The sequence below is a fragment of the Rutilus rutilus genome (genome assembly GCF_951802725.1).
Source record: "Rutilus rutilus genome assembly, chromosome: 20".
NCBI lineage: Eukaryota > Metazoa > Chordata > Actinopteri > Cypriniformes > Leuciscidae > Rutilus > Rutilus rutilus.
In genome coordinates this window covers 29027812-29045840 of record NC_140225.1, presented here as the reverse complement: position 1 = coordinate 29045840, position 18029 = coordinate 29027812, and the positions used below count along the sequence as shown (strand labels likewise).

The window sequence follows — 18029 nt, the reverse complement described above, 5'->3', positions numbered from 1 at the left end:
GGTTTGAGGATGATTCTGCAGTCGTTAGACCCAAACTCAAGGCAAGATGCGCTCACGGAGAGCACTTGCAAATCACCCACTTGCTTGACCGATGCTAATACTAGCTGGTGGGCGGTCATAAGCGAAAGTGGCTGTAATTCGACCGACTATAGCGACTCAAAGGGAAGTCCTTTGAGGGCCCTAAGAGCCGTCGACAGGGGGGACGAAGGGTTGAGCCTCCTAGCCCCTTTGAGAAAACGAACAACCAGGTTGTTCCTACCAAGTGTCTGGCCGGCCACAGAAGCGTGGTATGCTGCTATGGCCGCCACATAGACTTTAAGTGTGTAAGGGGTACGACCACCACCAGCTGGAGAAAACAGACCACTTAAGGGCGTAGAGGCGTCTTGTGGACGGGGCTCTAGCCTCAGATATAGTGTTCAGTACTCCCGATGGGAGGTCCATAAGTTCCTGTTGAGGGGCCATGGGGGCCAAATCGTTCCTTTCGCCTTGGAAAGGTTGTCCTTCCTCAGGGGAATTGGCCATGGGGCTGTTGCTAACAGTTGCATCAACTCAGGGAATCAAGGCTGTGTCTGCCAGAGAGGGGCCACTAGAAAGACTAAGCGTCTGTCCTCCCTGATCCGTTTGATTACCTGAGGGAGCAGCGCGAGTGTCCACTCCCCTGGGGACACATTGTCTCGGGACAGCATGTCTGCTCCCGGTTCAGGGAGTGCAGGTTACGATGTGCCCATAAGAGGAGGTTTCTGGACAGCTTGTAGGCCTTGATCTGAGTCCACCCTGGTAGTTTATGTAGTACACCACTGCCATGTTGTCCGAGCGGACTAAGACGTGGTGTCCTATCGTGTCTGGTAGGAAGGATTTGAGGGCTAGAAAAACCACCAGCATTTCCAGTTAGTTGATATGTAGCCGCTTTTTCGTCCTTGACCAGGAGCCGGAAGTCGGTCTGCCTTCGCAAAGAGTTCTCCAACCCGTGTTGGAAGCGTCTGTCGAGACCACCTCCCTCCTCGAGACCAACCCCATGCTCACACTGGTTTGGTATCAGCTTGGGGTGGAAGAAAACGGGAGAGCACTCTAAAAAAGAAAGCGATCCGCTAGCGTAGAGAGGAGAAACTCATGCTCTCGCAGTGAGAGCAGCTCATCTTGGTGAGCACGGCTTCTGCATGGGATTTCTCCAGACAGGCGACGCACTTACTGTGCTCGTCAGATGGGTGCAGAGGTGCTCGACATTTGCAACAATGCCGTGAAATTTGCTCTTTAAAAATTTGCTCTTTGAATGCAAGCCGGATATCCGCAGGGGAAGTGCTGAAATCAGCTGTCAGCAGTGCTGTGTCAGCCTGCTCGAGAGTGTGCCGATCAGCAGGCTGCTTGCAGCTGTAGTCTGCTTGATTGCAGAGCGCTGAGTCAGCTCGTTCCGCTGCAAGGCTCGTTCTACTACTTGAGTTCAGCGAAGAGATATTGATCATCGCTGAAGGAGATTTAATCTGAATCCTACGGCGAGACGAGCCCTGTCTTATAGACGGATGCTCCGCCCATTCTGGCGGGCTTCAGTGCCCGCTCCGATTGGTTCGCGCACATTCGCTGAGTCTCCATAGGTTCGTGGAGTTGTCACTGCTCAGCCAATAGACTCAACGCAAATTCCTGCACTGCTATGGCTTGTGCAGTTTCACTGCTTTATTTAATAAAATTCGGACAAAAATGAGTTTTTCCCCATCGCGTCCAGCGACGTAATACGAGTGAACCGAATCGATACGGAACCTTACTGTAAAGTGTTACCAATACATTTGTTAAAATTAAGAAATATTGGGGATTATATTAGTTTTTCAGTTATAAGAAACATTAAAATGTTTCCATTAATTTGTGATTTAAGGATTAGCCTATTTAAATATTGAGACAATTCAAATAGAAAACATACTGTACTAACCTGAAATTTTACACTCCTCACCTATAAGTGTAAGTGTCAACTCTGTCTGATCACTTCCTAATCACTTATTTGCCTTTTGCATGAGGAAACAAACGTAAAGTGATAGTTCAAAAGGGATTGCACAGTTAAAATGGGGGAAAAAATTGCTATGGAATCATCATCAACCCCACAACTGTTTGGTAACAAACATTCATCAAAATATCTTCCTTTGTGTTCAGCAGAGCAAAGACATTTATACAGGTTTGGAACACTTTGAGGGTGAGTTAATGATGACAGAATTTCAATTTTTGGGTGACCAATATCTCTTCAACACTCCTGTTCATTCTGTATTCTGCAGGCTGCGCAGCAGTTGTGTGCGATTGTAAAGCTGTCATGTACAATACAGATGTGCAGAATACAGATGGAGAGATACATTTATCAGCTATTTTGTTTGGACTTTGTGATGTTCTTGGAAGTGTGAGTTAAAGCCCACCCACCCATACAAACTGACCAAAGGCAGGCCCACCACTAGTGGACTAAATAAACCCACCGGAGCACATTTCCTCGAAGACATGGTATGTAATTCTTTGTATTATTGTTAGGGGTTTAATATAAAAAACACCACCTGAAAGAGGAGAATGTCTACTTAACGACTTAAGGAGGAAAAAAAGGGGGAATTCCGTGGAAATTCGGAAGAATTAAACTAGTTGAATTTCTTATAACGATAGTGTTTACCACGAACAGTGAAAAGCATTATTTTACGAAGTCATGTCACCGTTTCTTCTTGAGCCCGAAATGTAGTAAAAGGTATGTTGACGAGTTCGCCTGCGATTTATGGGACATCGGAACACTCGAAATTCACTAATATTACAGTTTGTCCTTGTACATTTGAAAGCAAATAACTTGTCAGGAAAGTGAAGACCTAAAATCAGCCAAGCACCTAAAATGTGCCCGTTTTTCACAGTTGCTTTTAATTTCTGATCTGTTGCTTGCAACTCAGTAAATCAGGAAGTTAAGTTCTGCCAATAACGCATGCAGTATGTTTTTTGAGTCATTAAAATTAACCAGCTCTTAAGAGTCTTTTGTTCGGGAGTCAGAATAAACTGACTGCGGTGTATCTTTATGATTCACTAATATGAACCGGCTCATAAGATTCATTCGTTCGGGAATCAGGCGCTGTATGATTCGCGCTGTGTGTTTTTCACACACGCGGTAGATTTCACGTTGTAAATTCAGCAGCGGTGATTCGGCGCCAGTCAATACTGTAGTAAACACGGTGTTTCGTACTAAACAATGAAACTTGTTCTGAATAAGAACCGCTTCTCGGCTATCAACCCTAATCTTTATTGCAGTGCAATACTGTAACAAAAGACAGGCTCATACTCCAGGAAGTGACATCATTTTTGTGGGATAATAACAACAGCACCAGCATCAGTAAGTCGTAACAATGGATTTAATGGATGTTCTGTGCTATTAGTTGGTTGTCTAACTTTAAAACATCACTCCCCGTTTTCACAAACAATGCTGAAGCCTAGTCCCAGATTAAAATGCTTGGAAATCAACTTGCACTGACATATGTTACAATATTTTGTCTCAAGATGCACATCAGTAGTTTGTATTTCTAGCACGTTTATAAAAGCTACGGCCTAATCCTGGCTTAATCAAGGGCCTGTCTGTATCGTTTTGATAAAATGACAGAAATCTTCCAAAAGGTGGTTCAAATATCAAACATATATTACAGCATCCTTAAACTTAAGCAGATTTTTCAAGAGGTAACAGTTACAATCAGGAATGACAAAATTATAATATGTTGTATACATTTGACACATTAATGCAGATAATTATTATGACTTTTGCTTGTATTTTTTATGCACTTTACATGTTGTCAGTGCTACAAATGAAATGTACTTGTTTAGGTTGTTTATTGAAATCCTCACGTATCTCCTGCAGACAGAAGAAGGCGTCATGTTGGATGAGGTGGTTGTGAACGAGCAGTCGTCGATAGACAGAGAGCAGTCGTCGATAGACACAGAGGAGTCGATGCCATGTTTCCAGACTCCGGGCCCCACTGTCACCTTCCATCAACTCCGTTACCGTGTCAAAGAACGATTAGGAATGTTTAGTAGGCAGTGGGTTGTGAAGGACATCCTCAAAGATGTCAGGTAATGACATCTGCTAGTCAAAAGTTTGGGCACACGCACTGGTTCATTAAGGAACTGTCCCCTGCAAGGACACTCCAGGGCAAAAATATGGGCCAAGCCCAAAATGGCTAAACTCTAAGCTTTTAATTGTCTTAACCACAAATGATTGGTCAGGAAATTCAAGAAAATGCACTACTTAAAAAGCCATTGCTGTATCAGAAAAACATCAACGGCAGAATTAAGTTTTTGGCAGAATATAGGAAGTTGCGATGAATTACATTGGAACACAAGTTGCTTGGTGATGTTTCAGAGCGGTATCGGAAATCTGGTAAAAAATAGAAAACATATCTCTACCAAAGTGAAGCATGGAGGAAGAGTGTCATTGCTAGCTGCTGGTATTGGTGAGTTACTTCACTGTGAAAAGTCATTTCATGCTTCGGAGTACAGAAGAATATTGCAGAATGGCTTGCTTCCCACAAATTAAAAGTTGTGATTGGAAGTTATTTTTATTAACAAGACAATGCTCCTGCCTAAATTGCAAAGACAACCAAGAAGTGGCTTGAGAACAAGTCCATCAGGCTCATGTTTTGGCCTGGTCAGAGTCCAGATTTGAACCCTATAGTGAATATTTGGTCTCACATTAAACTCAATTAACTGGGAGACATTTTTCATCTACTCATGAACTGTTTGAAACCATTAACATTGTGTGGAACAACACTGGTTCTTCCTGTAAAAACCTGACTGCAAGTTGGGGAAGGCTATTCTGTGCAAAGTTACTTCATCTACAGTATTTGTGCGATTCTTGCTAATTTCCTGACCAATGATAGTTTGTGAAATTGATTATAAAAATTATAAATTAAAAGGCCACTAAAAATGTTTTGCTTAGCCCATTTTTTGTGCCCAGGAGTGTAAGCATAAACCTGTAGGTAATGAGAAACATGAATTCAAACTTTTGACTGGTAGGTTTTATCATAAAATATTTTTTTATGTTTTTTTTTTTATGTTAAGTTTTTTATGACTCATAAAATATTTTTTTATGTTATTGAAAGAAGTCTCTTCTGCTCACCAAGACTGCATTTATCTGATCAGACATGCAGTTAAAACAGTAAGATTGTGAAATATCATTACAATTTAAAACATTCTATTTTAATATATTTATAAAAATGTAATTTATTTCTGTGAATTTTCAGCATCATTACTCCAGTGTTCAGTGTGACATGATATTTCAGAAATAATTCTAATATGCTGATTTGGTGCTCAATTATGATCAGTTATTATTGGTGTTCAATTATTAATAATGGTTCTTATTATTATCAGTGTAAGTTTTGCTGCTTAATATTTTTGTGGAAACCATGAGTGATGAATGGAAAGTTTAAAAGACCAGCATTTATTTGACAGAAATCTTTTGTAACTTTATAAATTCCACTTTTGATCAATTTAATGTATCCTTGCCGGGAGAAAAAGTATTAATTTCTTATTTATTCATTTATTTATTTAATCTTCTTTTAAATATTTCTTTTGAATTGTAGTGTCTCACAGTTTCCTTGAAAATATTAAGCAACAAAAACCTTTTTCAACATTGATAAGACGTGTTTCTTGAGCACCAAATATATATATATTTTTTTTTGTGACATATGAAGGCCAAGTACGGTAACCCACCCATACTCGGAATTTGTCCTCTGCATTTAACCCATCCAAATTAGTGCACACACATTAGGAGTAATGAACACACACACACACACACACCCGGAGCAGTGGGAAGCCATTTTTGCTGTGGCGCCCAGGGAGTGATTGGGGGTTAGGTGTCTTGCTCAAGGGCACCTCAGTCGTTTCCTGACGGTATTGAGAATCGAACCCACAACCTTTGGGTTACCAGTCTGACTCTCTAACCATTAGGCCTTGACTGCCCTAATCATATTAGAATGATTTCTGAAGGATCATGTGACACTAAAGACTTGCAGCAATGATGCTGAAAATTCAACTTTCCCATCAAAGGAATACATTACATTTTCAAATATATTAAAATGAGTTATTTCAGTTTGTAATAAAAATGATGTCTGCATCAAAATCAGCCACCTTGTTCTCTAGATACCAAAAAAACCTCATATTGGCCAACCATCATTACTTTTAATGTCAGAGTTAATGGGTATTTTAGTTAATATCAGCTGTGTATGAAGAAGAAACAGTGATATATATTTCACAGCTGTTCGCAATCCAAATAACTCCTTGTCTAGTTAAAAGCAGTTCGAAAAGTGACGTTTTCATTTGTTGTTTTCAATCTGTTGCAGTGGTATCATGAATCCCGGAATGAATGCAATAATGGGCCCTACTGGAAGTGGAAAGACATCGTAAGCGCATGTTCATTTATTTCTGTTGATTCTTTTTAATAGTATTTGGAAGCTAAAAATATCTGAATCTCATTGCATTAGCCAAAATATCAAAATAAGTGAGATTCATTTTAAGGAAAAATATCACAAGCACAGGTTTATATATAAAATATTTTACAAAATAAACGTGTTTTTCTTAGTCACTGCACAGTGAGATTCATTCACTTTCAAGCATCTCTTAAAGGATAATTCGCCCAAAAAGGAAAATTCTGTCATAATTTTTATGTCGTTCCAATCCTCTATGACTACAATGGAAGTCCGATGTTGTTTGGTTCCCTATCCCTTTAAGCGTTCAATTGTTTTATTTAACTATTATTTTTAAGTAGTTATCTGCATATAATATATCGTATTAATTACATTGTGTCTGTCTTCAGGCTTCTGGATGTGATTGCAGGACGAAAAGATCCTAAAGGCTTAAAATCAGGTCAAGTTCTAGTTGACAACGCCATCGTGACCTCTGACCTCAGGCTCTGCTCTGCATATGTAGTTCAGGTGAGGAGACACAACTCTCTGTGGCTTTCTAAATATTTTAAAGGTGACATATTATGTCCCTTTTCACAAGATGTAATATAAATCTATGGTGTCCCCAGAATGTGTCTGTGAAATTTCAACTTAAAATACCCCCCAGATCATTTATTATAGCTTGTCAAAGTTGCCCCTTTTTGGGTGTGAGCAAAAACACGCCATTTTTGTGTGTCCCTTTAAATGCAAATGAGCTGTTGCTCCCCGCCTCCGTTTAGAAGACGGCTGATCCTATACACGAGCTTCAGATACTCTGGCAATAACAAAACGCAAATCTCAATCATCCAAAATCTCAGAAATAACCCGTAGCTGAGTGCAGCCTTATGGAGAGACTCAGGAAGAGATTGCAGCTAGATGTCCCCTTTAAATCAATTCATTTAGTTCTTCAGAAGACACATTATTAAAGAATTGATGTATACTTTGCTGTTCAAAAGTTTAGGGTCAGTAAGATTTTTATTTATGTTTTTGAAAGAAGTCTAATGCTCCCCAAGGCTGCATTTATCTGATCAAAAATACAGTAAAGTAGCAACTCATTACCATATATTCTGGGCGTGCCCAGTCATTCTTTTATTTTGGAAAGATGTACATTAGAGGCTATTTTAAATATCAAAATTCCATTCCAGTTTTGTGTCTTATATTTGAGAAATCTGGATTTGCATGAAAGCAATTATACATGCCTATGGAGAATATTTCTGGTTGCAGCTGAAGAGGCTTCAACATACTTCACCCGCTATAGAGGACTGGAAAGCAATTGTAATTGAAATATATAAGTATATATATATATATATATATATATATATATATATATATATATGAAGACTTCAGATGCAAAAGCCTCTAAGTGCCATCTGAAATTTTCATCTAAAATGAGCATTTTTATCAAGCTCATATGTTTAGGTTCAATAATTTAACTTTAATGTCAATTAATAGGTAATTTTCATTGCCATTAAAGTGAAATAACTGAACATAAACATACGAGCTTGATAAAAATGATCATTTTAGAAGAAAATTTCAGATGGCACTTAGAGGCTTTTGCATCTGAAGTCTTTATATATATATATATATATATATATATATATATATATATATATATATATATATATATATATAATTCCTCACCTTCTCTTTAGAATTAAAAAAGCAAAAAGGGTCTCTGTAGTCGAAAAGATGGAAGGAATTTGTGGAAAATTGAGAAATAGTAATTCTATAATATAATAATTATATAATCATAGATTATTGTTGTAAATTAAACACTGTAATTATGTAAAGTTTCCACTTGACTTTACTGTACCCTATTATTTTTATTATTATTATTTTCATTATACATACATGCACAATTATACATACATTGTGATAACAAATTATTATACATATATATATTTTTTTGTCTGTTCTCAACCTTATTTATTTATTTATTTTTATTTTGTTGTGAATAATTCAGGTTCTGTAAATATTACGAATTTATTGTGAAATTTGTAGGAAGTCAGCTGGACTGAGTGTATCATTTTTTTCTTTTAATTCTGTAATGTATATTTGACTCCTACACAGAAAATTAAAAGAAAAAACAAATACAGTAAAAACAGTGATATTGTGAAATAGTTTTACATTTAAAATAAATGAAATGTATTCATTTATGAAATGTATTCCTGTGATCAATGCTGACTTTTCAGTCTTCAGTGTCACATGATCCTTCAGAAATCATTATAATATGCTGATTTGCTGCTCAATAAACATTTATTATTAGTATCAATTTTGAAAACAGTTGTGCTGCTTAATATTTTTGTGGAAACTGTGATACATTTTTACAGGATTCTTTGATGAATAGAACGTTTACTTTAAAAGAACAGCATTTTAACAAAAAAAATCTTTTGTGACAATATAATGTCTGTCAGTTTTGATAAATTTAATGTGTCCTTGATGATTAAAAGTATTTATTTCTTTGTATAAGAATTGCTGGATAATTGGTAGCAAATATGATGAAATCATACATTTCCTTTTGTTTGTCTTTCAGAATGACATTCTGATGGGTACTCTGACCGTAAGAGAGAACTTGGCCTTCTCTGCCAATCTTCGTTTGTCACGAAAGGAGTATTCCTCATCCGACAAAGAGAAGAGGGTCGATTCCGTCATCCAGGAGCTCGGCCTCAAAGACTGCGCAGACACTAAGGTAATGGACTTCAGCCTCGTGAAGAGGAATGTTGAAAATGATTTGTTGTGTTGGTATGAACAAAACATCCTCTCTTCAGACTGAGTGTTTGAAAGAACTGGGTCAAGGTCACATGTGCTTCAGTCACACAAAAACTATTTCTAACAATACGATTGGGCGCTGTGTCAGAATATACTGTGTGACGGGAGGTATGTGTCCCTTATATGGGCTTGTTGTTTCGTCTCAGATTGGGACGATGTTTTTGCGTGGTGTTTCGGGTGGAGAGAAGAAGAGGTGCAGCATCGGTATGGAGCTCATCACCTCCCCCTCTCTCCTGTACCTGGATGAGCCCACCACAGGCCTGGACGCCAACACTGCCAACTCCATCATGGAACTACTGCAGAAGTACCACACGCTCTTATCAAATATACCTACTTCCTCTACTTCCTCTGCTGTAAACAGTGTTCTAGGTTCACTACAAGTGAGCCATTTAAAACAAAAAACAAAAAAACACCCAGCTTAAAGCAATAGTTTACCCAAAAATAAAAATTTCTTGATTATTTAATCACCCCAATGCCATCCAAGATGTATATAACTTTCTTTTCTCAGCTGAAGAGGCAAACATTACAGGATTTTTCTCCATGTAATGCAAGTAAATGGTGCCCAATGTAGTCTAGACCATTTTGACAGTCCAAAATCCATATTAAGGCAGCCTTAAAGGGCTCCACATGACCCCAGCTGACGAATAAGGGTCCGCTCTAGCAAAACCATCAGTCATTTTCAGAAAACGTGCATCATCATAGCTCATAGGTGTCCTTGGGGTTAGTAAATAATCAGGAAATTTTCATTTTTGGGTGAACTCTTCCTTTCACCCTGGAAAGCCCAAACAAAAATATGCAATTTGGTGCAGTTGCTGATATTTATATGGCCAAAAAGTAAGATGAAATTCTGATAGCATGTAATGTAAATCCATGTGATCTTTATAACAGTACCGCAGATTACTTAAAATGCATATAAATATAAGTTGGTGCTCTATATCTCCCAACAATATGTCTTAGTAAGATACTTAGTTTTATGATCAAAGCTCCGTAGTTTTTATTGTGGGGGCAAAACATATAATGCAGTGCAATAGTACAATAGTAAGTCCCGCCCATCCGTAAAACCCCAAGTGGACCTCTAGGTTGAAAAATCGTCAATGCAAGTGATTGTGAGAAAATAATTATTTTCTGGTTCCGTTTGAATTGTGCCATGAATGTGAACATATGTTGTCTGTGAATTTTTTATATAATTTTTCATGTTACGAGTTTGACAGTATATTGTATGATTCTTTGGCTAGCAGTTGTGGAAAAGACATAATGAGAAAGACTACATGTCGCCTATGTGACGTCACCCCATAACACATTTTCCCTCCACTTGTCAATCACGGTGCTAATGCTGCGATAATCTATGGAGACAGATCGAGATGCCCGTGTGTTTTGTACCCAAATGTCACCATTCAAACCAAATGGGCTGTTCTTTCTTTCAAACGCGTCAAAAGCAGCGAAGAGTTGTAGTCCACAAAGTGCTCTCACACAAAGTCTAACCGTATCAAACTTCTACCCGCTAAATTGTAGCATTCTTCACACGAAAAATTATATTAACAATTCACAGACAACATATGTTCACATTCATGGCAAAATTCAAACGGGACCAGAAAATAATTATTTTCTCACAATCACTTGCATTGACGATTTTTCAACCTAGAGGTCCAGCGGGGTTAGCGGAAGGGGCGGGACTTACCAGCTCTATACAATGATGATTGAGAGATGGACAAATAAACAAAGCCTGATATATCATTTTTGATACTCACATTTTAACATGATTTAAAATAAAATAAATGGATGGAAAATCAAATAATTATAAGCTGCTTCATTCCAGTAAATGCTCATCTTGAAATAGTACAATATAAAATGTATTCTTCTTGTTCATTTAAAAAACAAACAAATAGATTTCAGATTTTACAGCAAAAAGACGCGTGTGAAAAGGCCTTTTACTAAAAAATGTAAACTATTAATCAGACGACAGAAATGTACAAAAGGTTTTTCAGCAAAGTTTTGATCATGTTGATAATTTAGAGGCATTAGAAATTTGTGTTTCAAATATGATACAGCAGGCTTTATAGAGATAACAAAAAGCCTTAGTATACTTCACCCTTTTCATAAAAGTGTGGTTTGGTCTCTCAAAACATTGTATGAAGTGCTTTTAAAAAGTACAAGCTTCATATTTCTGCTTTGAAACCCTCTGGTGCATTCTTCCCATAGACATCCTTTCAAAATGCATAATCTACACGTTTTACTGTGCTTCAAATTGAGGGAATGTGTGATGTGTGGTAAATGACAGCCTGTCACAGATGATTTTAAGTTGTGTTGAAACTTCCGGAAAGTTACACAACATGTAACATGTTTTCACCTTCAAGGTTTTTGTACTGTGTAGCTGTCAGAAGAAACCACATTCCACTTCAAATGCAAAGCACAGTCACGAACAAGGTGTTTTTTTGTCTGTTTTGATCATGGGCAAGTTAGAGATTGATTGATGTTTTGTTTTTACACTGGTTTTACACTTCTTGTTGTGTTACTCAGGCTCTCCAAAAAGGGGAAGACAGTCATCTTCTCCATTCACCAGCCACGCTACTCCATCTTCAGCCAGTTTGACCACCTCACCCTCATGAATAAAGGAGAAATCATCTACGCAGGGGCCGCCGACAAAGCCATTACCTACTTTGAGGACTTGGGTACTGCCATACTGATGATAATCCAAAAATTCAAAAGCAAATGAGCCGTGATTCGCTAATTACATCATTGCATGTGTACTATGATTCTCAAACTTGTGTCGCAGGCTACAAGTGTGAGCCATTCAACAACCCGGCAGACTTCTTCCTGGATGTCATAAATGGAACTGTCCTTCCTCAAATTCACAACAATAAATCAGGTGCTGTTTTGTGGTTTAAAAAAAAGAAATGAAAGTGGACACATTAAATTGATCCAATCTGACAGTAAAAACGCTTATAATGCTACAAAATAAATACTGTTCTTTTAAACTTTTTATGCAGATAACAATAAGAAATGTTTCTTGAACACCAAAACAGTATAATTGAGTGATTTGCGAATGATCATGTGACACTGAAGACTGGAGTAATGATGCTGAAAATTCATAGGAATTACAATTTTTGATATACATATATCAAAAATGTAATTGTAATGATATTACTGTTTTTAACTGTATTTTTATCAAATAGTGAGCAGATTTTTCAAAAACATATTACATATACTTAAAATCTAATTCTGTCATACTTATAATTAAAAAATATAATATAATACAATTTTATTATAATTTTTGCTGCATCATACAAATTAAGGATACAAATTTGTAAAAAGAGAAATTGGCCAAAATGACATGATGGTTTCACTCATCAGTATTGGAGGCAGGTTGTGTCATGTGGATAAACTCTCTATATATTTTATCATGGCTGTAAGTTAAAATTGACCAATCAGAATGCAAAACTGGAACTGTCAGTTTAAAATGACATTTTAGTGAACATACGGTAGTGGCCAAAATTGATGTTCGGTCTTGGAAAAGTGACATTTTCACCCTTCATTTAAATATTATTAAAAAGATTTTGTAAGCATATTGCATAGTTGTGCCAAACTGTGCAGACATCATTTTTGACCATACAAAGAAATTATGAACCCATTCAAAAACAAGAGCGAACCAATGAAAGAACTGATTATGTTGTAGTGTGTCCTTTTTCCATTGAGCTTTTTGTTTTTTATGCATTATTGTTTTGCATAGTAAAATAAAACCTGTAGCTGTAGTTTTTGCCTTTTTTGTCAGATAAATACCTTACCAAGTTTAGTGTTTTGTTCTTCCCTATTATTTAAAATATTTAAAAAATACAAAATGTTTTCCTCATATTTTGATGGTTTTTTGAATTTGTATGGTCATTAAAAACAAATATCCCCAATACTTTTGGCCACTACTAGTGGTAATTCTTGGTACTTCACATGGACATTTCTACGTTTTTAGTCGTGGTAACTCTAAAATATAATTTTTACATTTATGGACTACTGTGTGATCAGCTAACCATCTGTGTTTGGGGTGTTTATAGAAAAGTGCAGCAGCAGTGAGGAGACTGTGGAAAATGAGAACCCTCTGGCAGTAATTTACAGACAGTCCACTCATTTCATCAGAGTGAAAGACAGACTCGGTCAGATTTCAGATGGGCTTGACCCTGAGGTCACTAAAGGTGACCGGGTCGGTTACGCCACACCTTTCTATTACCAGGTACGTAGAAGCAACTGGTTAGCTTTACCTATGTTGACTCATCAGGTATATAACCAAGAATAACATCAATAGATGACCTTTACACAGTTATTGAACTAAACTGAATCAACACTGCACTGATTTTAAACTGAATAATGACTGTTTACTATGTTATTTTTAGAGCTGCTTTACAGCAGAATTGAAGACTGTTTGCATCCTTGAATCATTATTTTCCTGTTTATCACTGCAAAGCTGCTTTGAAACAATATGTATTGTATAAAATAGGGATGCATGATATATATCGGCCACCATATCGGTATCGGCCGATATATGATCATTTTTAATATTATAGTTATTGGCCCAATAAGGAAATTTGGCAGATATATTAAAGCCGATAAATAATGTATTATTTCCTTCAGCTGAGACGCTTCAGGTGCGCACTGTTCATCATGATGGTTTTGAATTGCTTGAAATATGATTGAAAGCACTTCAAAAAAGGAAAATAGAGTTCAGTGCAACGTGCAGCGCAAGTCTGTCATTTAGGCTACATAAAAATATAATGAGAACATTAGAATTGTGTACTTGGGACACAGCTTTTAATAGTGAGATTTTTGTTTTTGTAATCAGGCTCGCAAAATTGATAAAAATTTGGAATTAGATTTGTCGGCCGATATATCGTTTATTGGCTTTCAAATATAAAGAATTATCGTATCTGTTAAAATGTTCACATCGGTGCATCCCCAGTACAAAACACTATCAAATTAAAGGTGACTTGAACTCTGTACATTTGTAATGAGCAAAGGTCTATGTTGCAGCTCCTTCTGGTGAGTGGCCGCACTGTAAGAAACATCTTGAGGAATCCTCAGACGTCCTACGCCCAACTGTTCCTCAACATTTTCTTTGGTATTTTAGTGGGACTGATATACTACCAGATCCCACACACTTTACCAGAGGCTCTTCAGAACAGGTGAGACCCTGCTACCAGACCCATGGCTCAAAGTTAGTGTTCATTAGGTTCTAACTTAACTTTTTGCCACCATTTTGAAAATTTGCATTCATGGTACGTGAATTATGAATATATATTGCTTGTGTTAGCTATGGTGACTTTCTAAAAAAGACTTGCAGCCATCATTGCTTTGCATCAATGGCCTCACATGCAAGGGAATTGCTGCAAAGAATATTGCACCTGAAAGAACCATTTACCGGATCATCAAGAACTTCAAGGAGAGAGGTTTAACTGCAGTGAAGAAGGCTATAGGACGTCCCAGAGTGTCCAGTAAGCACCAGGACCATCTCCTACTGAATCATCTCACCACCAGTGCAGTGCTTGCTCAATATTTGCAACAGGTGATTTCGATTACTTTTCGAAATCACCTGTTGCAAATATTGAGCAAGCACTGCACTGGTGGTGAGATGATTTGGTTTGGGACTTTGGGACTTCTGGAAAAATCGATTGTCCAGAGAAGAAAAGGTAAACACTACCCTGAGTCTGGTGTCAGGCTAACAGTGAAGCATCATGTGACCATCCATGTGTGGGGTTGCTTTTCATCCAAGGGAGTGGCTCTCACACACACAAAAAAACACTGCCTGAATAAAGAATGATATCAAAACATCCTGCAAGAGCAACCTCTCCCAACGATCCAGGAGCAATTTGGTGATGATCCATGCATTTTCCAGCATGATGAGCATCATGTCACAAGGTGAATCATGATCATGAAGTGGCTCGGAGATCATTACATTCAAAATTTAAATTCATGGCCAGGCAACTCCCTGGATCTTAGAGAACCCATAGAGAACATGTGGTCAATCCTCAAACGGTGAGTGGACAACTCTGAGCACTAATAAGGCAAGAATGGTTCACAATCATTTAGGATTTGGCCCAGAAGCTGATTTCCAGCATAGCAGAGCGAATTGCAGAGGATATGAAGAAAATATGTAAATACTGACAAATGTTTTTCATTTTTTCTCTCTTCAGAACGGGAGCTTTCTTTTTTCTGGTCATCAACATGGTGTTTGGCAATCTGTCTGCGGTGGAGCTCTTCATCAGCGAGAGAGTGCTCTTCATGTGAGTCAACCTCTAAACATGAGCTTTCCAACCTGTTAGATGAAGACCATCAACACATGTTCCTCTCATCTTCAGCCATGAGAACTCGAGCGGTTTCTACCGCACCTCTGTCTACTTCCTGTCTAAAGTGTTTGCTGACCTCATTCCAAACCGCATCCTCCCCGTCTTCATCTTTTCTGCCATCCCGTACTTTATGATGGGTAAGCACTGGCACTACCTTCTATGATACCTTCTCTGGCCAAAGGTCACATGTATCCTTTTCCAAGAAGACAATCCCATAATGAATTACAACAAAAATCCAAAATGGTAAATGAAGCAAGAGACACAATTTTACAAATTTAAAGTATTGTATGCAGTGAGTAGATAGTAAATGTTTTGCTTATAATAGAGTATTGCGTGATTAGCTTAGCAACATGCTATTGAACTGTTGTGATGAAAGAGTTGATGCACATCTAGAGCATTTCAGATCGGACTCTTGCCGCCTTAAAAGGCAGCTCCCTCTTTAGACAGCAAGAAAACACTAGGTTTTGACCTCTTGTTACCATCTCCTAAAAGGACACGTATGAACATAAACGGCCCTTTTTTATGAGTTCAGGTCTGAAGCCTGATGTGGAGGCGTTCTTCCTGTACTGTTTGACCATGAGCATGGTCAGTCTGTCAGCGGTGAGCTTGGCTTTCTTGGTCAGTGCCAGCGTGGGCTCCTTCGCCATGGCTAACATCCTCATCGCACTACCGTTTGTCTTTATGATGGTGAGTTTGGTGGAACAGAAGATATTTACTCAGGGGCAGGTTCACACAGAGCATGTTTTTCCATCATACTGCACTAATTTTACGCGCTAGACGGACATGATCGACCGTTGCACTCGTTTTTTAGTTCCTGTAACCTGCGTCTCACGTTTTTAATTGCAAGAATGTGTTGTGGGTGAATGGCCCCTTAGAGAGTGTTTTCAGAAATTTAGATTGTTTGCTTTGTTACAAAACAGAGACGTACAATGTTGCACTTTCTCATTGGTTTAGTTTGCTTTTTAACATTTCAGTGTGTAAATATACACAAGATCTTATCCAAAAATGTACGCACCTCTTGATGGATATACATGTTGTGATGTTTTGTTTTTTTTCTATTAAGAGGTGCATACATTTTTTTGGTCAAGATCTTGTATTGACAATGCAAGAATCCAGCACTCTGTAAAGTCTCCTCCAGCACATCCCAAACACTTTCAATAAATTTAAGGTCTGGACTCAGAGGAGCTACACACTCCATCAATTATGGTTCGAAGGACTGCTGCCAAACATATAACTACTAGAAACATAATAATCACTGCAATACTGATCCAATCATTTAAATCCAAACAGATATGGTGTATGGTGTCATTATCTGATTATTTTGTTGCACTATTGTGTGAAATGCCTATATGAAACAAACTATCAGAGAAAATGTGCCAGTTTCCAAATTTAAGGTTCTAGATTCCAGATATATTAAGTAAATGTCCATTTTTGACTTGAAGGTGATGTCTAGAGTCTAACCCTCATGGGATTCACGTATATCATTTTTTGGGGTCATAGCTCTGGGTTTCCTGTCCTCTGTGCTTTCTCAGGTGTTTGGGGGTTTCCTGGTGAACCTGAATTCAATGCTGAGCTGGATGTCCTGGCTGAAATGGGCCAGTATTTTCCGATATGGCTACAATGTAAGACCATAAAACATTTTACAACACATTTGAGGCTGTATATAAATGTGCAGTTCAGCAGTAACCCAACCACACTGTCTCTCTTCAGGCACTTGCCATCAATGAACTAAAAGATCAAGTCTTCACCAGTAACTACACCAGGTAGGACTCGCTCAAGCTCAACAGCGCCACCTACTGGAAATAAACAGAACGATCAAATCTGTTGAGCCGAAGTGGCCACAAGAGGTCAGTGAGATGTTTAGATTTCAGCTGCACACCTAAGAAACTCTCTCTCTCTCTCTCTATCTCTAACCGGCAGGATGACAGGAGACATGTACCTGGATCATCAAGAGATCGACCACAGCACTTGGGGTTTTTGGCAAAACCAGGTAGCTCTGACAGGCATTATGAGCGTGTGTCTGATTCTGGCGTACGTGCAACTGCGTCGGATCAATCGCTGGAAGTGATGCAATGACACTGGTTGTGTTTTTTTGAAATCAGGAAATGATAGTTTTCAGCTTTTCAACCATAAAGACTGAAATGTCAGCCTTACACAGCGTCCACATAACTCACTACCTCGGTTATCTCAAATCTTCTACCTCTGAAAATACTTGTGATGTGAAGTATAAAATTACATGAATATTTGTACATTTTTCATTTGTTGTGAACTGAATACAGATGCTGTGGACCTGAAAAACTATATTACGATCGAATGCCTTAAATGTGATTTAATTTGTTTGGCAAATTTTCTAAATCCAAATTGTGTTTTCATCTTTTTGACACATGCTGCATCTTTGCCAAGGTTGCTAAATTACTAAACTATTAGTAAAAACCTTGGATACACTTTTCCCCCAACATGATTTACTTAAATACAATGTGTTTGTTTGCGAAATACTGCAAAATATTGA

At 37.9% G+C, this 18029-nt stretch overlaps 1 protein-coding gene across 2 annotated transcripts; it reads left to right on the top strand.

The window, feature by feature from the left end:
* The first annotated feature begins 2330 nt into the window (after positions 1 to 2330).
* abcg2c (ATP-binding cassette, sub-family G (WHITE), member 2c) lies at positions 2331 to 17988 on the top strand. Of its 2 annotated transcripts, none has more exons than XM_084390937.1 (16): positions 2331 to 2472; positions 3848 to 4059; positions 6327 to 6386; positions 6800 to 6917; positions 8959 to 9114; positions 9341 to 9498; positions 11712 to 11863; positions 11968 to 12060; positions 13238 to 13413; positions 14208 to 14359; positions 15368 to 15457; positions 15533 to 15657; positions 16053 to 16207; positions 17053 to 17142; positions 17231 to 17283; positions 17441 to 17988. In XM_084390937.1, the coding sequence occupies exons 1-16, from the start codon at positions 2470 to 2472 to the stop codon at positions 17586 to 17588; spliced, it is 1941 nt and encodes a 646-aa protein (XP_084247063.1). In that variant the 5' UTR covers positions 2331 to 2469; the 3' UTR covers positions 17589 to 17988. The 2 variants fall into 2 exon arrangements, with proteins under 2 accessions (XP_084247063.1, XP_084247064.1); XM_084390938.1 differs by lacking the exon at positions 2331 to 2472 and adding an exon at positions 3058 to 3331.
* The last annotated feature ends 41 nt before the right edge of the window (positions 17989 to 18029 follow it).